We start from the raw sequence: 26,697 nt of genomic DNA, 5'->3' as shown, positions 1-26,697 counted from the left end.
CCATATAGTAGTATTGCATTATATTCTTATATCATAATTTATTGTCATTCCTCAGTTGATGGGTACCCCTTAATTTTCCATTTGTTTTAACACTTACACAAAGAACTACTATAATTTATTTTTGTACACATATTTACTTTTCTTTTTTCTTTGATTCTTGGAGGTATAGGAGTAGATCATATGTATAGGGCAGAGAGGCAGGAACAAGTGAATAGAAAGAGATTTATGATGAGTCAAGGGAATGGTCAGTGGCTCAAGGAACAGAAGTGGTTGAAAAGGAAAAGGATTGAGGACATTGAGTAGAAGAGTTAGCCATGGCAAAGTGAAATAGTTTAGTCTTATTGTCTAGATCTGCTTTTCAGGGAATAGATGAAGAAGTTTATCTAGATTTGATTGTTTCTAATTCTCCATTCCATTTTCAGATGTTAATACCAGGTTAATCTTGTTAAATGGCCATATTTGTAACTTATAAATCAATATAACTATTTTAACACTAAGCATATTTTAACTTCAAACAGACTTTCTCTGTGCTTTGACAAAAAGACACTTTTTAGTAGTCAAAAAGTTTCCATTGTTGTATTTTAAGAATTATGGAAATTTGACCCAAAATACAGAATCATTTCTTGAAATCTTTAAAAATAAGACTGTTACCAAAGTAGTTTTCAGGTCTTAGAATTGGGTTGTGAGTATTACATTATTAATATGTTTTAGTGTAATCAATGAGTGAAAATATTAATGTACACATTATGTAACAGCTAACATGTGCTTTGTGTACACATCTGTGCTCATGCTAATCTTTTGTCTGAGGCTTCTGACTTGATCAGAGGATGATCACATGAAAATATTTGATGAGCCTGATTTTCTGGTATGAAAGGGTTTTTTTGTTGTTTTTGGAGAGGATATCCAGTCCTGTTCAATGCTTCAGTGAATTCCTGGTGAGGAAATTCCCTGTACCACTGCAGATCAGTAACTGTTCTGCAATATTTATAGTCATAGAAAGTTGCTTGGAATTCTTTTTTTTTTTTTTTTTTACTGAGGCAATTGGGATTAAGTGACTTGCCCAGGGTCACACAGCTAGTAAGTGTTAAATGTCTGAGGCCAGATTTGAACTCAGGTCCTCCTGACTCCAGGGCCGGTGCTCTATCTACTGCACCATCTAGCTGCCCCTGTTGCTTGGAATTCTAAGGGGTTGGCTGACTTGCCCAAGGTCACACAGCCGCTATGTATTAGAGGTAGACCTTCAACCCAAGTCTTCTTGACCATAAGACAGGCTCTTCCTGTAAGTCATAAACTCTCTCATAATTCTTATTTCATAATGCATACACATACACATGTGTATATACATATATATGTATATATGTATGTGTGTATATATATATATATATATATATATATATATATATATATATATATATATATATATATATATATATATATATAAAAACACAGGCACATACTCCCATACTTTGAAAGGTGAATATTTTCAATGGTGAAATTTCAGGTACCACAGATGGCCCTAATTCTCTATGCTTTATTTTTTTTTTAACTTTATTTTTTTTTTAATTTTTTTTTAGGCAGTGGGGGTTAAGTGACTTGCCCACGGTCACACAGCTAGTAAGTGTCAAGTGTCTGAGGCCGGATTTGAACTCAGGTACTCCTGAATCCAGGGCCGGTGCTTTAACCACTGTGCCATCTAGCTGCCCCTCTATGCTTTATTTAGGAGGTAATCTTCATAACTTCCTATGGCCAAAAAAGTAATAATTATGGGATAGCCAGTTTACTCATGATGTACTTCTTCACTTTTAGCTGGGCTAGTGCTCAGAGAACACAATACAGACTATTGTTACTGAAGTCATATTTGAAGCCGGTGTTGTGAGAAATTGTTCTTTGCTATCATAGAATTTGAGAACCAAGGATATATGTAAGCCGTTGGAATAGGATTTTAATGTATGTACTATGTATATTTTGTATGTAGTTCTCATTTAGACACACATACTCAATATTCATTGTCAAATAACATTTTTAAAGCATTTACTGTGTGTGAAGTGCTATCTTAGACACCCTAGGGTTTAGCAGTAACAATAAGAAATACTTCTGCCCTGGTGGAACTTGCAGTCAACTTGGAGAAATAATGCATTTACACACTTAAGTAAAACACAAGACATACTAATGTCCAGTAAGAAAGCCATAGAATGTTGTAGTAGTAGCTTAGAGCAGAGCCAAAAGAGTGTCCTCCTAGGTACATATGATTTGATTTTGAAAAGGGATTAGAAAATGGAATGATTAGAACATTTCAAATTCTCATATGACCCTAGGCATAATAAAACTTGGATTTAAGGCTGAACTGTTGGCATTGAAGCCAATGTTATACTCAGTGTCTGTACCCAGTAACTCAGGGTCTACCTAGTGCTTACTGCACCAGCATCTTGGCAACTGATAAACTAAGGCATGTGGATGCAACTTTTTGTTCACGTTTATTTCAAAGCATTTTTGCCACAGTGGAGGGGGCAGAGTTTTTTAGACAGAAGATTCATGATTGACTCTCTCTGAGTTGGTTCTCAAGCTATTCTATCTTTGATACAGATGGCAAAACAAAACAAACCGAAATGTTTTTGAGCCAGACAGCATGGGTGGTGTGGAAATACTTTTCTCATATAGCACTAGCCAATAGGTACTCAACTAAATAGGGTGCACATTAATTATGAATAATGTTGATCCTACCTGGGCTGAAATCCAGTTGTTCTCTTAATACAGAGAAGGATGTACTTAAGTTGCTCTGACTTCATTGGAGAGTTCTTCAGTTTCTTATGGGAGAGCTCAGCTTCCTAAAACTGTTTTTTTTTCCTTTTATAATTTTTGCCATGCTTTTAAAAAATTGTGAAGTTTTTTTAAAGACTAAATTGGTAGAACTAGTCTTCAGATTTTGGTGTGTTCTATGTATAGAGTGGAGGCTCTTTTATAAATATATTTTGTTGTTTTTCTTAAATTGCAAACCAGTTCTAGGGAGTTGACATCAGCTTTAATAATTAATGTTTCCATGCATTGGCATGTCATTACTTAATCTCATAAAACTGTAGATAGATATAGGTTAATGCAAACTGAGATTCATTCTCTTACCTCCTGCTGTTATTCCATTTTCTAAATTATGTGTTCTGAATCTTCAAAATGTCATGTTTAAGGTTTGTAAGCTCATACTCTGTTTCCCTGGCCCACAGCCAAATTAGTTTATTTAGTCACAGCAAAAGAGGAATTCTTTATCATAATACAGAAATTAAGGGATTTTAAGTTTAAGGGAGATCCAGAGAGGCTTTGACTTACTCAAGGTCACAAAGACAAGTCTCAGACCTGGAACTAGAATCCATATCTCCTAACTTAAAGTTAAGTACTCTCTCTATTAGACCACATGGCATTTCACCAATCTTAGAATCAATATATTGTGCATACATGTGATTTCTATCCTAAATCTTTAATTTACTTACCCAATAGCTACTATCCTTACTAATGGTTTTTAACTTCTTAAAAGTTTACTGAAACTCAGTATGTGTTACATTACAATCGTGAGTGATGACTCCAGCCTGATTGCTTTTGTTTTAAAAATGCTTTTGATTAAAAGCTTATAATGAGAACAGTTGCCTGCACTTAAATAAATAAATAATAAACCTTGAAGTAGAAGGGCCAACAAAAGCACAATCTACAAAGTTGCTGATAATTAATGGAAATTAGCTGATATTTAAGAACGTATCTTTAGACTTGTGGCTAAATCTAGCCTGACTAAAAGATTTCCATTGAAGCCATTGATTAAAGTATGTTTGCACAGTAAAGTCCTAGTTTCTCCTAGGTCTAAAATTCTATGATTCTGAAATTTAAAGAAGCTAGTATAGTGTAGGTGGGAAGAGTAGGTAGTGAGGGAAGTTGAGTCACATCCCCCATATTGGAGTTTAGTTTCTTCACTTGTAAAATGAGAAGGCTGTGCTGGATGTTGATGATGATGCCTTTGGGTCTTTTTTGAGTTTGATATTCAGTGGCGTTTGAGTTGAACATTTAGATAGACTCTAGTGACACAAGTTCAGGCTGATGTATGTGTACAAGAAAAAAATCTGTCCTGGATTCTGTGTTCTGAAAATATGGGAGGGCGCGACTACTAACCGGGTTCATAAAGCAGCGCAATGGCTTATCTTGTTCAGTCTTTGCACCAAAACCCTTGTAGGACTTTCAACTCTTAGAGAGAACAGGAGAAGGTAGGGTAAGCAGTAGGTTAAAGTGAAAGTGTCAAGTGAGGGAGACCTACTTCACAACAGCAACCAACCTGTCGGGAAAGCTCTAAGTGCTGACTCTGACTAATGTCAAAGATGGTAAATCTAGAAAGGTTCTAGTACTTGGAAGTGAGGAAATTGAAGGTTTGTTTTTTTCATCTTCTGATGATGGACTCCCTTCTTGAAAATGGATGCGAAAATGTCTTTATCAAAGTAAACCTTTTTATCTCAAAGCATTTTTTTTAATATCTACCCTTTTTTATTTGATGTTTCTTTCATCAAATAAATAAATTTTATCTTTTCTTCTTAAAGCCCCAGGATGTATAGGCCTAGTGAAATGTCCTTTATTTAAAATGTTTATAAGAAGGAATTATAACATGACTGAAATGGGTAACATGTAGAATAGGAAAGCTAATAACAGAATTTTCATATTTTTACTTGATAAGGCTAGGTTAATTAAAAAAGGTAAGTCTTACTCTTTGCTTTGCTCCTTAAAACTCAGGGAATCTCTCAGAGGAGGCAAGGAATTCTGGAGATGAGAAGCACTTCTAAGACATACTGTTTATTTTCCAAAGTATGCATATGTGGAAGAATCTTAAAGTATATTTCCCCCTGGAGTTGAATATGGTGGACTTAATATGCAATTATCACTTGGGCTTTGTGTCATATGAGTTAGAAACACAATAGACCAAAGAAATGTCATTTCACTTTCTGTCTCCATCTTTTCCACCCCGTAACTTTTACTCCTTTGTAGTCTCTTAATGACAGTATATAGTTGTCATCAAACTGAAATGGTAAAGTTAGGGTGGTTTGGGGATAAAAAAGCATTGTCCTTAATCTTTGTGAAAAATAATCACAAACTCTGGCCACTAACTGAATTTTCAATAACAAAGTTTTTTCCCCAAAAGCTAGTAGAGTTTAACTTCTACCTCTTTTATGGGTACCCAAATTATGGCCCACACTAACAGTGGAGGTGGGGATTTGTAAGTGTGGGGTTGTTAGTACTGTAAACTATTTTACTTAATCATTTCAAAGATAATTCATGTGGTTGATCTGTGGCTTTTTTCTGTGGCATAACATTTAGATTTTCTTTTGTAGTGCTGCAAAGAAAGATGCTTTGGAAGGAATAAGAAAAAAAATCCATATGTTTCTATTATTGGAATAAGAAGTTTTATTTTTGCCGTTTTCTTATGTTATCAAAGAATACTCCAGATTCTCCACTTTTATATTGCTACTTATTAATGCATAGATGGCAAAAGATAAATTGTGGCATTGGTTCTGAAGCTCAATAAATGTGGTAAGATAATTTTAAACAGAGTTCTTTTAGGCTTTTGCTCTTAATTGGGCCTATGACAAAATAAGTCAAAATCTAAAGGCAGTTCTCTTAGCCATAGAATTTTCTTTTAAAAAATTATGGTTTCTTTTGAAATTATATATAAATAGCTTAAATTTAAACATTTAGTACACATCAGGAGAATGAAATTAAATGCTTTGTGTTTTCATTTCAAAATTGGGGGAAAAAGTGTTAGGAAACAAAATAGTAAATAAATACGTTAAAAATCAGACATAACATGGTGGATTGCCTGACCAGTCAGGAAACAGAACCAATTTTCTAAAATTATGGGCCATCATTTTAAACTATCAGTGTCTATGTGACCTTTAGATCCCTAATTAAAATACTTATTCAAGCTGATATGGTCTACTTAGAGCATATGCTGTGAGGTCAGTTTTGAAATTCTCAACAGAAAGAAACGTGCTACATTTGCTTGCATATTTCTCTTTCACCAGAACAGGAAAATATTTTGTTGTTAAAAGTGTGATAAGTGGAGAGAAGGAGGTCAGAGGTATGGGATTATTGTCATGTCCCTCTGACGGTGAAACCTAGCAGTTATAGTATATCATGTACCCTTGATTAAATTGGTAGCTGTTCCCTATACATCCAGAGCTATGGAGGTTTTAGTTTTTTGGGTTTTTTTTTTTTTTTTTTTTAGTGAGGCAATTGTGGTTAAGTGACTTGCCCAGGGTCACACAACTAGTAAGTGTTAAGTGTCTGAGGCCGGATTTGAACTCAGGTACTCCTGAATCCAGGGCCAGTGCTCTATCCACTGCGCCACCTACCTGCCCCCCTATGGAGGTTTGGATAAGTGTAGTGAGGGTGCTACTGCTGCTGCTGCTCACAACACCAATAATAACAGCTACCATTTATAAAGTGCTTGAAGGCTTGCAAAGCACTTTATAGATGTTAACTCATTTCATCTTCACAACAACCCTGTAAAGTAGGTGCTGTTATTCCCATTTTACAGAAGAAACTGAGGTACAAAGAGTTTAAAAAACTAAGCCTAAGTGGCTAAGTAAGTGATCGAGGCAGGATTTGAAATCCAGTATTCCTGATTTCATGTCCTCCTGCTTCCTCTCTGCTGTGCCACCTATCTTCCCCTAATAAACAGTCATTAGAGTGATTTTTCCCAATTTTAATTTTTTGTTCACTGTTCTTATGCCTAGCAATACCCAATTAGTCCAAAAGATAATGAGCCATTTATACAAATAATCAAAATGATGAAAATAAATACAGTTTTTCCAGAGTCTTTTTGAGAAGAATCATGGGTGGTTAGCAGAGTTAATCAGAATTTCATAGGGCTCTGAAAAACATGCAAACTTTGGAAACCCCTACTAAAACACATGTGCCATTCACTGCCACGAATGCAGAAAAGTCAGCAGAATAGGTCCCCTCAGTGCTGTTGGGAGAACACATCACCATTTTCTGTTAATTTTATCTCAGTAAGAGATTTATTTCCCCCACAAAACAAGTGTGACAGTTCATATTAAGCCTTGAGATCAGCAGTTTTTAATATTTTTTTGTGTCATGAATGTCTTTGACAGTCTGGTGAAACCTGTGGACCCCTTCCCAGAATAATGTTTTTTAATGCATGATTAAGAACTCTTGATCTAGATCATAACTCTTTAGTTAGTGTAAGAATTTGGTTCTCTCTGTGCTGAAAGTAATGAGTCAAGTTAAAAATCCTTAGTCTTATTCAGGTCTTTAGGGATTTAGGCCAGCTGTCATGGTAAAGGCAGCGTTGGGGCTGCAAAGATGTGATGTAGGGAGTAAAAAAAGAAAAATAATTTTCTTCAGAATGGTGGTGGGGGGAAAAAGAAAGTACTTGAAGAAGAGAAATATGTGGATAAATATGGTCTATATGTATGTATGTAGAAATAAATATTTTAAATATCCCACAAGATGTTCCAGATTTAAGGATGATCAAAGTTGTTTTGAGTTTGAGGATTAAGCTATGTTAATTGTCCAGTTACTATCATACTCCTGCAGAGGAAGCAAGGGACATAAATCTATTAGAAAAATAAAAAGGAGAAAATACAGTTCAATGCAGCTAAAAGTACAGGTATATATGAGCGGGGAGGAACACGTGCCAATTTTTCTTCAAGTCAGCTTTTCACTGGTTACTTTTGCCCTCATATCCAGTACAGTATAAGTAGATCATATGATTCTGGTGAGAACTCTGTTCCTACCCATTTCCTTCTGTCCTGTAGGTTTGTTGGCATCTGAATGACCTTGATGAACACAAAATGAGCATGCAGACTATAAAAACATTTTCCACATTTTCTTATAGAGAACCCTATGTATAAAGAGTCTTAATATTTCCGAAAGAAAAATGCATTTTTTGAAGTCTGCCATCAAAAGAATGACTTTGGCGCTAGTTAATAACCTTCATTGTTAAAAACAACAAAATCTTCCTGTCAACCAACAAGCCCCCAATTACATTTATGTTGCTCAGGTTCGCAAAACAAGAAACCATTGGTAAATTTGATTTATGCTTTTGTATTGCAAAGCATAACCCTTTTGTTAGCTTTAATAAGACCTGTGCTTTGGTTCTGGAGATTAGAATGTAAAAATATTGACTGTCTCAACCCATGACAATTCAAGAAACTCTAACATATTGTGGAAATTTAATCATTGTCATTCAGTACCAGGCATTGGACAATATACAATGAAGGCAGAAGATTTTATTTCAGAGAAATAAATGGTTATTTTAAAAGTGAAATTATAGACAGGATCCTGATGAATGAATTTGCATGGATGTTTGTCTCTACATAGACAGAATGCCATCTTTTTAATAGGGTTGTATTTCCTGAAAATTATTTGGAACATTCTTGCTTTGTGGTAGCAAGTATAGTGTCATGAGAATTGGGAGCCCTAAGTTAAAGTAGGGGTTTTTGTCACTGTGTGACTTTGAGCAAATCACTCATTTTTAAAGGGAGAGGATTGAATTAAATGGATTTTTAAGATCCTCACAAGTTCTGTCTGTCTTTGATGATAATCAGTATTTAATGAATTTAAAGTATGGTTTTAAAAATATTAAGGCCACAGGGAAAGTGATTGAACTGTAATTTTATTAGTATAGGAAATTCCCTTTAGCAATGCAGATCTTCATCTCAAATTATAGTCTTAGTTTCCTAGAATGTTGAGAGGTTAAATGACTTGCCCAGAGTCACACAGACATTATGTATATAAGGGTTGCAGAATATCTTCTTAGCTTTGAGACCGGCTCTCTATCCACCAAAACTGTGCTGCTTTTTTTCTGGAAAAATCAATATAAAATTCATTTGCATATTGTTTCTAGTCTACAAAATTTTGTGATTATGTTAAATTTGAAATTTAAATGGCAGACTGGATTAAAAGCCAATAGTTGACTAATGATGGAAAACACTATTGTTTTTCACTTTCAAAATCTTTGACATGTGAGTAAAATCATTGGAAAAATCTGTATTTGAGGCCTTAGACTAAGGAGAGCACATTTGTCAAGTTGTGTTAGGTTTTCTAGAAAGCCTCAACCTTGTAAATAGGAGACATTGTGTTACAGTGGTTAGAGTGCTGGACTTAGTGTCAGGAAAACCTGGTTTCAATTCTTGTTTCACAGTTGCTGGCTCTCCCCAGGTCAGCTAAAACAAATCATTTTACCTCTCAGCCTTAGTTTTCTCATCTGTGAGATGAGGGGAGAAGTATACCACATTACCTCTGAGGTCCTTCCCACCTCTAAATCTATGATGCTCTATACAAATTATATTTCCTATCTGTCAGTGAGGGAGAATGGCTAAGTGCTGGATTCATATGCTTTGGCTTTAAATAGATTTTAAAATTGAAGCAGTGTCATGTTGACTCATATTTATTTTATATGTAAATAGTCTTGTCATTTAAAGCTTTTCTGTACAATTTTTAGCTTATTTTGTCATTTAATCTCTGACCTTGATATCAGCAATCTTGATCACTAAAGGAAAAAGTCTGTTTATCAGTTTAAAATGAAGGAAAAAAGAACAGTTAATTAGTGTGGATGTTCTTTTGCACTTCTATATCTTGGATTTCATGTTACTGAAATGACAGAAATCAGAAAAAGGATTAGCCTAAAATTTATTTTGAAAATGTATTTTGAAGAAAAAAGTTGGTTGGGATTGTGACTACTGCCAAGGTACAAGTTTGCATTAAAAAAATAAGCGTGGTTTTTCATTGTAGAAGCATTAGTAAAAATTTAGTCTCTTATTTTTAATTGTAGGTAAAGTGCTTTTTCCTCACGGTTATAAGACAAAGTTAAGTACAAACTGTTGGATTTAGATACCATTAAGCAAGTACCACAAGCTAACAAAATCAGAAAATCTGTGTAAAGCTTCACATTCTTTAGCTCCTCCTTTTGGTTTGGCTTTAATACATTATATATTTTTGCACTTCACAAGTTAGGGAGTGACACGTTTAATTTTTAATTCTTTAATTTGCATTTTTCCTTGGGCTTAGCCTCAGTAATAATAATAATAATATTTAAAATGAGAGATGGATTTTTTTTTTTGAGGTTTAACAAGTTCTTTGCAGATTAGAAAATACATAGTGGGACCAAACTTTTTTTTTTCCCCTTTTGGTTTATTTAGAAGACATGCAATATCTGCCAGATGCTGCTTCCTAACCAGTGCAGTTTTGCATCACACCAGAGAATCCATCAGCACAAATCTCCATATACGTGCCCTGAGTGTGGGGCAATCTGCAGATCGGTCCACTTCCAGACCCATGTCACCAAGAACTGTCTGCACTATACTCGGAGAGTTGGTTTTCGGTCAGTATGTCATTTGCTCGTGTGCAAGTAATCTTTATTTGTTTGTTATTAGATCTCATTTTGAGTGGTCCATGCACACAGTGCCTTGCATATAGTAGGTGCTTAATAAAGGTTGGTTGAATTGAATTAAGTTGAATTATCACAGTTTTCATTAGTATACAGTGATACCTCAATTAACGAATCCTCTGGGAACATGGTTCCTTTGTTTTAAGCCGACTAAAATAATAATGATAAAACAAAGGAAAAAAACACATATGTAGTGAGCAGCCCTGGTGTGCACCTTGGGGCTCAGTGGCAGCATTCCTGCGAAGGGATGCATTATGTACAGCTGTGCACAAGCAAAGAAAGAAACTAAACCAAACTAAACTTCAGCACAAGCTTCTGCAGGAAGCACAGCCCGAGATGAACAGAGCTGATGTGAGGCAATAATGTTAAGTTGGTGAAGCTTTTCTTAGGTGTCCTCCCTTTATTCTTCTTTTTCCATGTTGATATAGACTCTTTCCTTCACTTAAATCATATAGTATCTTCTTTCATTTTATCTCCCATTAAACCAGGAAAAGATCTGGTGTTTGTACTGCTACCACTAGAGCCCATCCCGCTGGACAGATCCCTTCTGGATCTCTCCCTGTCCTCTCATCCTTCTTTGAATAAAGCACAGCTTACCTCCCCACACCCCTAACCTTAACACCTTTCTATATTCCACAATGCATTTAATTAGCATTTGATATTTACAAACTAATTCCTTTATTTTTTGATGTATGCTACTTAGAATCTGCTTCTGGCAATGATGTTTCTGAGAACAAAGCATATTATAGAATACATCCTCTTTGTTAATAGAGGTATTACTGTATTTTATATCAAACATAAAATAAGTATTGTGTATGTGTGGTTCTCTTGTATTCAAAGTGTTATACTCGAAGATGGTTTTATTATTACAAATTTTGTTACTTAAATGCACCAAAATTAAGTTGTTCCTATGATAGGATAATGCGGGAGCTCAGTTTTACCTGTTTGAATTCTAAATCTACAGCAGCCTTTTCCCTTTCCTAATATATGAAACTATGAAGTTTGCCCCATATTTATACTGTAGTCTTTATTTTACTACAACCTTGCCTTCTACAAAAGCCTGATATGTTGGTTTGTTTCAGTGTCTTATGGAAAGAGCCCTGGGCTAGAAATCAGGAGACCTGGGTTTTTTAATTCTGTCTTTACCATCAACTTGGACAAGTGACATGACATAAGTTGTGCATGATGCCCCAACCCATAAAATAGGGGTGGTGATACCTTAACTACATAATAGTATTGCTAGGATAAAAATGAAATGATTGCTATGAAAACCATTGAGTTGTTATGAAGAAAGGTATAAATCCAAAGTAGCTTAATTATTATGTTAAATGTATTAACAGAAAATTTATATAAAAATAGAACTCACTTCCTTTGATAGTTGCATATACTTTTCATGATTACTTTGAAATTTAATATTTCTTAATAGAAATTAGCATTAAACATTTTCCTGTAGATTTTAACAGGTACTAAATTTTGCCACTTGGTATATATTGTTTAAATATTAACTGAAATGTTACTGTGTCTGGAGTATGTTAGAAGTAGAAAATGTTGAAATGAATTCAGAAGGTAAAGCAGAATTAACTGATTTTAATTAAACCTATTTGTTTTTTCTAATTCTCAAAATTATCCCTATGAGCAGACTGAAAGAAATAAATTATCTTATAAACTCTGTCCTTGACTCTGACACAAAGTTGTGACCTCCTGTTTTTTTATTTCAAGTTACCTGAAAAAGACCATTGTTTTACATTATAATTTTTAGTGAAAATCTTTTTAAACAGCAAATTTTTCTCTTGTTCTGAACCTAGGGACCTTTAGGGATATGCATGTCTTCTCTACAGTATGATTTGTAGATGGGGTATGCTGGTAAATGTTAGGAAACTGGCTCTCAGAAAAAACAGGCATGATACATTTTTAAGTTTAATCTGCATTATTAACATTTTCTTCATCACTCTCTTAAGCATAAACAATCAAACAACAATAAGTCAAACCCTGATTTTGCTGATTTCCAAGTTATAAATGCTTACACTGAAAATTTCAGTTGGCTTTTGTGAAATCTCATCTGAGCCAGCTCTAGCACTCCACTATTCATATACTGTGCCTTTTATAAAGGAAAAAAAAAAGACTCCCCAGTAATCACAGAATTTTCAAGTTGTGTTGTACCATACATAAATCTCTAAATACTCATGGCATTTACTTCTATAAAGGTATTTACCTTTCTACTAAAGCATAGCTACACTCTTGCTTATGGTCACACCTCCACCCTCCACCCCAAGCAATGCAATTAATGATTTTCAACATTGCTTGCATAGTGGTGGTTAATGGTGACTTGTACTTTGACTTTATGATAAAGACTTTCCTCCCAGTTCTCCCATTCTATAGTGTGCTTGCTAATATAAAGTGACCCCCGGATCACTTGCTTTGGTCAACTAGGTGTCTAAAGTTCCCGCCTACTTATTACACTGGATCTACTTCTGGTGGCTTTTTCTTTACACAGAAACTTTCTTCAGTGGAATGATGTATTTTTGTACTCTTTAAACACATACCCTCTTTTTTACCCTGATGGTACCTGACACAATGCAACTTGAGATTCATGAAGTTATTCATAGATAGAAGAGAATTTGGTGAGCAACTGGATCTTCCTCTGGCTGAGGTCTGTGTCCTGTTTTTCTCTCTTAATTCAGATTATTCCCTTGCCTCTATAGCCTCAGAAACCCAAAATTTCCTTTTTTTTTTTTTTTCCTGTAACTATGAATTTTACCATAATTATTGCACTAACAATACCACAGCACCTTAACCTATATATGTATTTATGACTTTACTTTTTTAAAGGACTAATCCCCCTCCTAGCTAATGTCAGAGAATTGTTCTCTCCGTACAGATTTCTGTTTGTCGAACGCTGGACTCCCTTTTGTCTTCTAAAGATCACCTAGTTGTGGATGGGAGTTTCTTTTCTTTACATTAAAGTGGGAAATTATTCTGTCTCATTAGAACTCCCTTTATTTTTGTATATTACCTAACTTCACATTACTTTTATTTACTTCTTCATTGTTCATCATTCTGCAAGTATGTTATTTGTATGTTGTATCCTGGCATGGCTACCATGCATGTGTAAAAATGAATAACAAGTCACATTTATGTAGTTCCTTAAGGTTTTAAAAGTGTTTTACTTATTACAATCTCATATGATAAGATATAGAAGTATTATCATCCCCATTTAACAAATGAGGAAATTGAGATCCTGAGTAACTATCTCACTCCTGGTCACACAGTTTAATAGAGATCTGAGAGGGCATTTGAACCTGGGTCCCCTGACTCCCATGTCCATCACTCTTTCCACTAGGTCACATTGTCTTTCAACATATGGACCTAATTTGAATTTTATAAGTTTTACCCTAGTCATCTACTTCTTTGTACCTTCAGTGAGCCCCAGAGTGCATGTAACTTAGACCAAGATCTCTTTCCTAATGATTATTGACATTTTTCTTCTGAGAATGGACACTAAGCATGCCTTCAGGAAAAGAACTTGGGTCCACAACAAAATATTTCATTTTACTGTGAAGCAAATCATTGTATTACTTAAAACTCACAAATAATAGCGGGATTGGCTTAATCTTAGAGTCACTGAATTCACAACATTTATAAAATCTTAGAGATTCTCTGATCCATTTAGAAAATAGAGGAAATGGAGACACAGGGAGGGGCAGTGAATCACTCATGGGCATTATGATGAACTGATGGCAGAACTGCGACTTGGAGGATCCCAGGTCTCCTCGCCATGTCTATCCAGTTAGTGCTCTTTCCATTATACCATCATGGTTCTCTCTTTAATTTAATACTAGTCCTTGACATTCCAGAAGGATTTTTGTTTATATTGCTTTTCTACCCTAAAAGCTAGTTCAGGTGGGTATGGCTTTGATAATAATGGATATGATGATATTGGCAAGATTTATGCTTAACCAGTGATGCTATGTACTCCTATAGTATGAGAATAATAAATTGAGTAGGAAAAGCTTTATAAGATGTGTGTTAACTGAATGAAAATGACTTCACAAAATGCCTGATGTATGTTGCCTCAAATGCTTAGAAAAGAAAGACTTCAAGTCAGATGAAGGCCATAGTGAGCATAATAAGAATGGAATTACCTTGAATGAAGATAAAATCAAGGGGGAGTGGAGGTAAAGACAAAATTTGCTGGATGTAATTGTGATTTGAATAAATTTTAGCAGTTAGAGAAATGATACCAAAGGAAAAAAGACAGATGGCCAAGTATAAAAGAGATAATGTGTGAAGAATAATGTCATGGAGGTGGAGAGGCAATTTTTTTGTCCAAGAATACTGATTTTTTTTTCAGGGGCATAGTTAATGTTGTCATTTAAAATGCTTGCCATTAAATTGGACCAGTATAATGAAAACTATTTATTTGTAGATAAAAGACAAGATGGTAATACAGTGAAAGGTTAACTTTGCTTAACATCTTTCTGTACCTGTGGAACAAATACCTTGACATATTAACAGCCAACATATGTCTGGAAAGCAAATAGAGGAAGTTTCCACCATCCGTGTTATTGGTGTCAGTTGATCTGGCCTGGTGTGGTCTCTTAGGCCACCTTGTAGTAGAATGTAGGTTACCCTCATTCCCCATTTGAAGATGTGATTTGGGCTGTAGGGATGGAAAGGAAACCCAAGATTACGGAACTGATGCAGAATGCAGAGTGATGCTCCAACATAAGAATCACTTCGAACACAGAGTTGTTCTTCAGAAATCATAGGATTTAGAGTTAGAAGGAAAGGACCTTAGAGGCCATATATTACAACATACTAATTTTACAGGTGAGGAAACTGATACTTAGAGTGACTGGGTGACTTAACCTGATTGCATAGCTAGGAATTCACAAAGCCAGGATTCAAATCCAACTCCTATTAGGGATTCTGTTCAGTATACCAGTCTGCCTCTGCGTCTCGAACTAATAGCTCTGTTCCCCTAGTTAGTCACATTAGTGTGGTTCTTTGCCCCTGCAAGGTTTAGGGTTATGTGAAAATTGAACTGCTTGAATATTATTAGTTCCTTTGATATTCCTCAATCCTCAGAAAGAGTTTTACTGCAGAGAAAAAACAAAATGAACTCATGGATAATCTCTAGAAATTTAAAAAGAGAAATAAAATATATAATTTGAATTTTTAAAAAAGGATTTACTGACTTCATTTTTTATTTGGCATTAACTGCTTCTTTTTCTTTTTTTTTAAATAGGTGTGTACACTGCAATGTTGTGTACTCTGATGTGGCAGCCCTGAAGTCTCACATTCAAGGTTCTCATTGTGAAGTTTTCTACAAATGTCCTATCTGTCCAATGGCATTTAAATCTGCTCCAAGTACCCATTCACATGCCTATACACAACATCCTGGCATTAAGATAGGAGAACCAAAGTAAGTTATATTAATTTATGATTCTTCCTCACAACTTTTTAATTATAGAAAGAGGTTTTGACTGCTAAGTATGTTTAAGGATATTTGAGGATATGTTGATAAATCTAGCACATTGTGATTATTTTGCTACATGCTAATTGAAAGTTATTACTTCATTAAATGATGAGCATAAATGATATGTGTTACATATACTCTTTTCATAAATGCATAACAAGTAAGCGGGATTTAAAAAAAATCATTCCCACCTATCCTTCCTTTTTAAAAATTTCCCTCAATAAATAACATTTGTAGGAAATGACTTTCTAATCATGTATCTTTTAATTGTTTCTTAATAAGAGGGAATAGAAGAAAGTGGTGGGGAATGTTGCTTACTAAATTTGTTTCATAATCTGTACAACTTTTTGATGAGGTTTTCATTTTATCTTTGTCTTACCTTTTCAAATATCCCAAATGCCTATTTTATTACATGATTAAAATCTGAATCCACCTTTAAATTTTCATATACAAAAGAATTATGAAAAGTACTTGCTGCAAGTATGTTGTGATTGTTCCTTTAATTATGTAGCAGAAAGGTTTTTTTTAACCTAGGATTTGTAAACTTGTTTTTATAAAAAATATATTTTGATAACTGCATTTCAGTACAATTATTTCCTTTTGTAATCTTGGGTATTTAATTTTAAGCATTTAAGAATATTATTCTGAGAAGAGCTTCATAGGCATCACCAGATTGCTAAGAGATGCATGACACAAAACATGATATCGATAAAAATATTTTGCAAATCATATCAAAGTCTTCCTGAGAGTATGTGGAGGAAATAGAATGGAACTCCTTTATCAAAGTAGTGTGGAGTATAGGACTAATACCTTGTAGGCTAATCATGTACACTGGGCTTTTGCTGTACGTATTTGAGGGATTTGAGGTACACAGTTTGATCAGTACTATCTCTGTTTTGATCTAGTACTGATCTGGCTTATGAGAAAACCTTTTCGGGTTAGTCCTAGCATATATAACCAGGAGGAGTTGCAAAGAGGCACATTTTGATTTGATGTAAGGAAAAATTTCCTAACAATTAGAACTGTCCAAAAATTGTGTGGGTTGCTTTGATAGGTCATGGACTTCCCTCCTTGGCAGTCTTCAAGAGGATATTGAATGACCATAAGGTTATCTGCTCATGACCAGGGAATCGGGGATTTGCTAATGTATGGATTGGACTAAATGGTTGTCAACATCCATCCCAGTTTTCAAATTAGGTGGTTTTGTAATTCTGTTCTCTTAATTCCTCTGCTTTGATCTTTGTAGATGAGATATAGAGGCAAAGAAAGGCTACCTCAGAGGGAGTAAAAAATTGGCAAAAGAATAGTTAGTAGAAATTGACCTTCTGTCTCTCAAGATGTTGGTAAGATCACCACCATATTTAGTTTTCCATTTGCATGGCTGGGGGCTCTTAGGCATCCCTGCAGTCTTATTGTTTGGTTAAAAGAGATACAGTGTACACAACAACCTAATGTTTTTAAGTGTCTAAAAATGCTACCCACCCATCTGTTGATGGAAAATCCAGAGTCATGTGGTTCTTTGGGAGATTGGCTCCATGAGGATTATAGGAGCAGATTTTCACGAAGATAGGCAAAGACTTCTAACCCACTTGATAAGCAGACTCAAAACATTTACATATTTTTTGTGCAATATTTTATTAAAGAAGAAAGGAGACTAAAATTCCACATTAAATTCTTTATCTTTGTAACCAGAAAAAGTGGACAATCCTCAAATAATTTTATAGTAGCTTCTCATTTATCCATGAAGACTGGTAATGATTTATTTCCATTTAAGTTTGTTTTCTAGAAAATTGAAACTTAATGCACTGAGCTTTTTCATTTTCATTGTTTAGAATAGACACATTCTTGAGTTTTGTTTTGTTTTACTTTTTGGTTTAGATCTGTGGTTTCACTGATGTGGGAACTCCAGGTGAAATTACACTACCAATACAGATTGATGCCTATTCTGCAGCATATAGTGTTAGGGAGTTGTGTGGGTCAGCTGACTTTCCCAGACTCACACAGCTAGTCTATCTCAGAGGCAAGACCTAATCCCAGGTCTTCCTAACTCCTAGGTCCACTGCATCATACTCTCTTTCTAAATAAGTATTCTTGAGTCAGGATTATCATTATAGATATCTGCTTTTTGAGTGTGTATGTTTATTTCTCAGGTTGTTTATCTTGTCCCTCCATGTTAGCTTGTCAACCCCAGTCAATTAATTAATTAACAAGTATTTATTAAACACTTTCTGGGTGGTGGGGAGGCAGGCAAAAATGCTGTTATTGGGACTTCTTCTAACAGCAATTCCTCAACACCTTTATGATTCTGTTTTCTGCTCTAAGTGGGGAAACCTCATAATCAAGTTTATTAAAATTACATGTTAAGCAAGAGATAGGAAACTTCTGAATAAGAGCTTAAGGAATTAATCATATAGTTTTGGATTGCGGGTTTTGTAACAACCATGAGGCCTTCTTCATTTACTTTCAGTTTGGGACTATGTTTTAGAGAATTGAGTTTGCCAGAATCTGACCTCCCAAGTAATGGGGACATTACTATCTTTTCCCAAATATAAGATGTAAGTTGAGGAAGGAAACAAATGCACATACACCCATATTTTAGGAATCATTGGGTAAAAGTTCTAGTTATTCATTACTTATTAATACGCGTTTGTTTATAAATTCAAGGTATTTATAGTGAGTGTGTGTGTTTGTGTTTGGTGGGGGGCAAGGGGGGGGTCTGACCATACCTGTGACTTGATTGGTGTAGGAAATTAACAGTGTAATTTCCTTCACTGATTCAGATCAGCAACTCTCCAACTCATGGTCTTAGAGAATGTCTTGAGGCACTGAAATGCTAAACAGTTTGCTCATGGATCTACAGCTACTATATTAGAAGCCAAGATTTGATCCCTGGTCTTCTTGACTTTTAATACCCTTATCCACTATATCATTGTCTTAATGCAATATAAAATACTATGTGACTCTCCAAACGACAGTATGTATTATTGCTTTATTGATATAATATAAAAAAGGCAAGAACTGCTATATACTCAGTATTCTAAATTGTCCAAACAAGATTAATTTTAAGTGCAAGTATTGACTCTCCTTTTATAAGAACAACCCTCATACTTAAAAAAAAAAGTTATAGTAATTTCCTTATGGCCCATAAGTGGGGTATTGTAGTATTTGGCTTTGGTGTACATTTATAGTGAATTCTTTTTATAACTATTATCCTGCTAATTATGTTTTTCTTCAGGTATAATTAAAATTACTCTTAATTCCCTTTGCATGTATTAACTGAAGGCAGTGAGAAAAGGATCTGAAAGTCTTCAGGAACAAACCAGGATCATCTTGAGTTATCTATAAAATATATAAGCCACATTTTGTTTAACTGTATATTGCATTCAGGCTAATTACTCTAAAGGAGAATAAGTAGTTATTTTTCCTTAATTGATGACAAGACAAAAAGAAATGGGTCTAAGCATTGAATAAAGTGATTTGGGTTAGGAAGAAGAGAACTTAGGCTATTAAAGTTGGTTTCTGAGGGAGGCTGTGGGGGTAGAGTTCTGAAAGATTACAATCTCTGTGGGGTATTTTATGTATTGTTCTGCCTGAAGATGAATGATAGAATACATGACCTCTAAAGAGCCCTTTGAATTCTGTGGTTCTATCATAAAATAAATTGGTCTTTGATTTAAAGCCTTGTGCTATTTGTATCAGTAAAGGAAGGCTAGAGGCAAATCCTAAAGGGAATTTTATAGTTCCTTCTCTAGATTCTGCTCTTAGCTCTTAGGTGCAAACACCCTGCAATTTGTGGTACCCTTTTTTGGGGTACTAAAGCAGGTTTATCAAATTAGACAGGGACATTGGGCCTAGAGAACTAAACATATAAAACAAATGTCATCATTATTGCTACTATTCATCTTATAGCCTCCATAGTTCCTGCCATTGCTACAAGCACTTAATTCAGTGAATATTTTTTAGATTAAATTTTTTAATTGATTTATTAAGAAATGGAATAAATAATAAGCTATTTCTATAACCAGTATTAAAACCCAGGGTACCTCAAGTCCTCAATATATCAATAGATGACTCTTTTTTATGCATTTATATACTCATTTTCAAATTATTCAACTCATTTCAGTTAATAAAATCTATTAAACATCTTAATGTTTCTGTCTTTTTAGTAAGCGCAGGAAAGTCCGTTTCTCTCAAGCTTGTAATTGAATTTTCTTTATAAACGCTATAGGATTTCCTCAAAAAACAACACAAGATAGTTCTTTTTAAAAAATAAGTTTTAATTGTCTTTTTTTTACATCACTATAATTTTCTTTAAAATTTTTTAAAATTTGATTTAGGGGCAGCTAGGTGGTGCAGTGGATAGAGCACCGGCCCTGGAGTCAGGAGTACCTGAGTTCAAATCCGGCCTCAGACACTTAACACTTATTAGCTGTGTGACCCCAATTGCCTCACTTAAAAAAAATTGATTTAAATTTTGTTTAAAATTCTTTTCCTCTGCACCTCGCCCATCCATTGATAAAGAAAAACAAAACCCATTATACATATGTATAGTCATGCAAAACTGATTTGCCATGTCCAAATATCATAAAAGTATTTTATTTTCCAGTTATATGTAGAGATAGTTTTCAAAATTTGTTTTTATAAGATTTCTAGTTCCAAATTTTTCTCCCTCCCTTCCTTCTTTCCCCCCTCCCCAAGATAGCAAGCAATCTGATATAGGTTATATATGTACAATCACATTAAATATATTTCTGCATTAGTCATGTTGTGAAAGAAGAATCAGAACAAAAGGGAAAAACCTCAAAAAATAAAAAACAAAAACAAAAAATGTAGAAACAGTATGGTTCAGTCTGCATCTAGATTCCACAGTTCTTTTTTCTGGATGTGGAGAGCATTTTCCCTCATGAGTCCTTTGGAATTATCTTGGACCATTGTATTGTAGAGAAGAATCAAGTCTATCACAGTTGAACATCACACAGTGTTGTTCATACTGTGTACAGTGTTCTCCTGGTTCTGCTCATCTCACTAAGCATAAATTCATGTAAGTCCTTCCAGGTTTTTCTGAAACCTACCTGATCATTGTTTCTTACAGCACAATAGTGTTCCATTACATTCATATACCACAACTTGTTCAGCCATTCCCCAATTGATGGGCATCCCCTCAATTTCCAATTCTTTGCCAGCACAAAAAGAGCAGCTATAAATATTTTTGTACATGTGGGTCCTTTTCCCTTTCCTATGGTCTCTTTGGGATAAAGACTGAATAGTGGTATTGGGTCAAAGGGTATGCACAGCTTTATAGCCCTTTGGGCATAGTTCCAAATTGCTCTCCAGAATGGTTGGATCATTTCACAACTCCACTAATAATGTATTAGTGTTCCAATTTTTCCACAGCTTCTCCAACGTTTATTATTTTCCTTTTTTGTCATAGTAGCCAATCTGATAGGTGTGAGGTGGTACCTCAGAGTTGTTTGAATTTGCATTTCTCTAATCAGTAGTGATTTAGAGCATTTTTTCATATGGCAATAGATAGCTTTGATTCCTTCATCTGATGCCATGTCCAAATAAGAAAAAAAGAGAATAAAATATATTTCATTTTGTACTCTAAATCTACCAGTTCTTTTTTTTTTTCCACCAGTTCTTTATCAGGAGGTATATAGCATGTTTCATCATGAGTCCTTTGGAATTGTGGTTGGTCATTGTGTTGCTCAGTTACTAAGTCTGTCAGAGTTGATTATTTTTACAATATTATTGTTATTATATAAATTGTTCTCCTGGTTCTTCTCAATTCACTTTGCATCAGTTCTCATAAGTCTTATCAACTTTTTTTTGGAAACCATCTTCATCATCATTGCTTACAGCACAACAGTATTCCATCATAATCATATACAAGAACTTTTTTAGCCATTGCCCAATTGATGGGCATCTCCTCAGTTTCCTCTTCTTTGCCGCTTAAAAAAAGAGCTGTTGGGGCAGCTAGATGGCGCAGTGGTAAAGCACCGGCCCTGGATTCAGGAGTACCTGAGTTCAAATCTGGCCTCAGACACTTAACATTTACTAGCTGTGTGACCCTGGGCAAGTCACTTAACCCCAGTTGCCTCACTTAAAAAAAAAAAGAGCTGTTATAAGCTGCATTTGGATCCTTTTCCTCTTTCTTTGTTCTCTTTGGGGCATAGACTTTCTAGTAGCATTGCAGTTTAATAGCTTTTTGGGTATAGTTGCTTTGTAAAATGATTGGACTAGTCAGTCACACAGCTCTACCAACAGTGCACTAGTATACCTGTTTTCCCACTCTCTGTAGCATCTATCATTTTCCTTTTTTGTCATCTTTGCTAATCCAATAAGTGTGAGAAGGTATAGCTCAGAGTTTTTTAAAATCTCTATTTCTCTAATTATTAGTGATTTTTAGCATTTTTAAAAATACAGCAATTGATAGCTTGAATTTCTTTCTCTAAAAACAGCATATTCATATCCTTTGACCATTTACCAGTTGGTAATGGCTCTTTTTACAAGTTAGTTCTCATCTCCCCCCTTTAAAAGAAAAAAAAACTCACCCACCTTTGGTACAGTTTTAATTTGCTTGATTTCTGAGGGGGGGAAAAAAACCCTGTCATTTTTACAGTGGTCTAAATTTTCATTGTAGTTTCAACCCCTGACTTATATAGATACAAGTATAATCTAAAAGGCACAAACATACAGGCTCATACTTGATTCAGATTTCTTTCAGATTCCTCATTGGTACTTCCCAAAGTGGTGTGCTTATCATTGTTTATTTACTTATTGTTGTTCATTCTTATTTATCTTTTTCATCTTTTCCTTTTGTGTTTATACTTCAAAGTTTTCTATTGCTCTGGTCTTATTGATCATGTGACACCCTCCCCCCCCCCATCCTCTCATTTAATTTTTCCTGTATGGATTGTTAAACCAAATTCTTTTCTGTAATTATGGATCCCATTTAGGAGACTGATATTTCTGTTGTTGCTACAGTCAATATAATGTCAACCACAGACTGGAGCATCTGAAAGACCTCAACCTCTGACTCACTATTCCCTTTAAAGTCTACCCTGGGCATCCTCCATGACAGTGGGAAGCATTTTTAGCAAGTATATGTTTTAGGCTGTGCTTGCCAATAATTGTTAAGGGCTGCTTAAACAAAGTTATCTCTGATCGAGGAATATTTAATGATCTTAACTTATATACTAGGAGCATCTTGTTGAAAGGGAGACTTTAGAAGTTGAATTTGGCTATACTGAATCAAAAACTTTTTTTATAGTTGACAAACACAACTGTATATCTATAACTTTCAGTCAATTTCTGTGACTGTAAAGATGTTATCTACTATAAAATTCTTTTGTGGAAAAATGTATTTCTCATCATCATCAAAGATATGTGTATATACATATATATATATGTATAAATCTCATAAAGCTCTGCAGTGATGAGAATGTAGATATATGGATTGGTAGTCTTAGGTATCTTTTTTTTTTTTAAGTGAGGCAATTGGGGTTAAGTGACTTGCCCAGGGTCACACAGCCAGTAAGTGTCAAGTGTCTGAGGCCGGATTTGAACTCAGATACTCCTGACTCCAGGGCCAGTGCTCAATCCACTGCACCACCTAGCTGCCCCTTAGGTATCTTCTTGATTGGCTTTTTTGGAGATAGTAATAACATCTTTGAATATTTCTAATCATATGATATATTATTTTTCAGAGATATATTAACCTTCTCTTCCTCATTGCCCTAAAAATTATATGATCTCAAACATGAACCCCATCTCTGTACACCCTACTGTGTTTCGTCTAGTTCAGTTTTCTTTTTAAATTTGTTTTCTTTAGTGTCATTGTTGATTAATCTACTTGCCTGAAAAGAGAGTAAATTATTTTTACACTATCTTCAGCTCTAGGATTGGGAGGAAAGTACTTGGTAAACTCTAAAGCATTATATACATATTTATGCATTGCTATTCTTATTACTCTTTTTCTCATTAATATTAATAGTTGTATTGATGAATGATTATTCAGTTCAGTTCAGTTCCACAAACATTTATTCAATGTTTGAATTAAATTGAATTTCATATGCTGCTTAAAACTGCAAGTTCATTTTCTTCCCTTAAGGACAAAAACACTCCAAAATAAAAAAATTAATTTTGTGGGAGATATTTTTTAAAAAGTGAATATGACAAATATATCAACTATAGCAAAGGGCTCAATTTTTTCATTTAACCCCTCTTCATTAAAAATAAAAACAAACAACTTCATAGGAATTCAATTCCTAATTCCAAAGCTAATTTCCTATTTCATATCACAAGAAAGCTTGGGCAATGGCTGAAAGCAATCCCTGAGCTTAAATAATGAATTTTTTTTTTTAAAATCAAATACTTGACTTCTCAAAGCTGGGCACATAGAAGATTTCCTCTGGAGGAAAATATCTTCATAAACCGCTAAAGTGATAGGTACCATGAGAATGAGGGAAAGAGTCACTACTTCTTTCCCACATTGCCTTGTGTTTCCTCCATACTACTACTTTGTCTTGCATCTATGTCAAGTTCGGTGGGAAGGGAAGGATTATAAATGCTGCTTGCTTTGGGAGAGGGGCGTTGTGTGTGTGGAAGTGATTAGGGGGAGGGGCGGAGCGGAGAGAAATGATCAGCACCACTTTAGGAAGTGCCAGTGAGGAATTAGAAGGAAATTTGAATCAAGTTTGAGTCTGTGTTTGTGCCTTTTAGAGCATACTTGTATCTATATGTCAGGGGTTGAAACTTGAAGTGAGAATTAGGGCCACAGTAAAAAATGACAGTTTTCTCTTCTCAGAAAGTAAGCAAATTAAAACTTTACCAAAGGTGGGTGAGTTTAAAAAAGGGGGAAGCCTGGGATCAGATATAGGCCTGTTATAGGAGGGAAGAATTACAGCAGGAACAGAAAGACAATAATTGCTATAGTTGTGTGCAGCCATAATGTTTAAAAACATTAGCAATGTTACTGCCTACTTTATGATACATTAGCATTAGGTTTACCAACTGATATAAATGTATTATTATTTTTTTTTTTTGCTGGGCAATGGGGGTTAAGTGACTTGCCCAGGGTCACACAGCTAGTGTCAAGTGTCTGAGGCCGGATTTAAACTCAGGTCCTTCTGAATCCAGGGTTGGTGCTTTATCCACTGTGCCACCTAGCTGCCCCCCTTACCAATTAATTTTTGACATTTTCTGGTGCTCCTTTGATATATGCAAAGTGTTTTGTGTATGCATATATGCATATGTATGTATGTACATATGTGTGTATACATGCATACACATGTTTATATATATATACACCTGCATATATATTCACGTACTGAACACATGCATACACATAGACAACACCAAAACTGTTATAACTGTGCACTCACATGCAAAAGAGATGGGAAGGTTATGTAGAATAAATCATTTGTTTCCTTTAGGATTTTGTTAAAAATTTCTATTTCCTCCAAAAAATAGAATCATTCAGATTACATGATTTCATTTAGGGTAATAGGCTTTTCTTTGTTCATGTATTTGTATCCAGTAGACAGACTATAAGCTCTGTAAGAGCAGGATTTCTTTCATTTTATTTTTCATGTTCCTAGCCCTTAGTATGTTGAGTATTTAATAAATGCTTATCAGAGTAAAATGAACTTTTGAGCCTATTGATTTGGTATTTTCATATTAAATTTAGTATTAGAAGTTTAGAGACATGATAGCACAGTGGAAGGGGTGCTGGACTCAGATTCAAGAGGCCCAGATTCAAATCATACCTCAGATACATCTCACATCCTCCACGTCCTCATCTGCAAAATGAGGAGACTAATATTTTCACTACCTATGTCCCAGCATGACTGCTTGGAAGACACTTCACAAGCTTTAGAGAGCTCTGTAAACATGTTGTTATTTATTCAAAACTACTTATAAAATTAATTATAAAAGATGTAGTATCAAGACTTTGCATCCCTAATCTAGAGATTACATATGTACATGCATGCATACACACATATAGACACATACACATATACATACAGATACACACGTGGATTTTAAAGGACACTTTTGCTCAGGCCAAAGGAAGTTTATGATCTTCAAAATCATTCTCTGGGCCCATTGGAGAACAAGTTTATTAAATCCTTAAATTAATCCAGTTTGGAGAATTAGTGATGACATTTGTGACCGCTCTTAAAAAGTGAAATCCCTCTCTTTTGAAGATTTGGATAAAATGTCAACAATCAGGGCTATAAATCCCCTAGATTCACTGATGCATGGATAGTTACCTGGAAGGCACATGGAGGATTCTATAGTGCCTTGGGGGGGAAAGCATGAATGTCAAATTTGTAGTAGTGACCTCAGTGAAAATGATGTAATCTATAATAATAACTCATGTTCATATGCTGCTTTCAGGTTTACAAAGCACTCTCCCCACAATAACTAGTACAAGCCCCATTATAATACCTGATTTTACAAAGGAGGAATATGAGGCTCAGAGATGTCACTGATTCGTCCTCTGCAGGATTTTAACAGGGATTTCTTAATGCCAAGACCAGTATCCAAGTCTATTAATAGAGGGAATGTGCTAGAACATGCTGGTTTGTATTATTTTAAAAAAACAAACAACCTAGTTATCTTTGGTGGGAAAAAAATTGATTCACTTATTTTAAAATTTCAGAAAATATATTTCAACAACTCCTACTTCCCAAGCCCAATACATAATCAACCCCAGTGTTGACAGTATAATACTAATACCAATACTAATAATACTAATATTTTTCTACTTTAAATATCA

General features: G+C 34.8%; 1 protein-coding gene across 14 annotated transcripts in view; it reads left to right on the top strand.

Annotated features, from left to right (window-relative positions):
• ZNF532 (zinc finger protein 532) overlaps nucleotides 1–26,697 on the top strand; it is a 119,705-nt gene that overhangs the window by 55,011 nt on the left and 37,997 nt on the right. For all 14 annotated transcript variants that reach the window (XM_043977690.1, XM_043977689.1, XM_043977685.1 and 11 more), the window contains 2 exons: nucleotides 10,185–10,366; nucleotides 15,681–15,857. In XM_043977690.1, coding sequence (XP_043833625.1) covers nucleotides 10,185–10,366; nucleotides 15,681–15,857 — 359 coding nt within the window. The remainder of the gene's footprint in view (nucleotides 1–10,184; nucleotides 10,367–15,680; nucleotides 15,858–26,697) is intronic.

This window comes from Dromiciops gliroides, chromosome 1 (assembly GCF_019393635.1).
Source record: "Dromiciops gliroides isolate mDroGli1 chromosome 1, mDroGli1.pri, whole genome shotgun sequence".
Lineage (NCBI taxonomy): Eukaryota > Metazoa > Chordata > Mammalia > Microbiotheria > Microbiotheriidae > Dromiciops > Dromiciops gliroides.
Note: the sequence above shows the minus strand (reverse complement) of the source record. Positions and strands in the feature narration are given on the sequence as shown.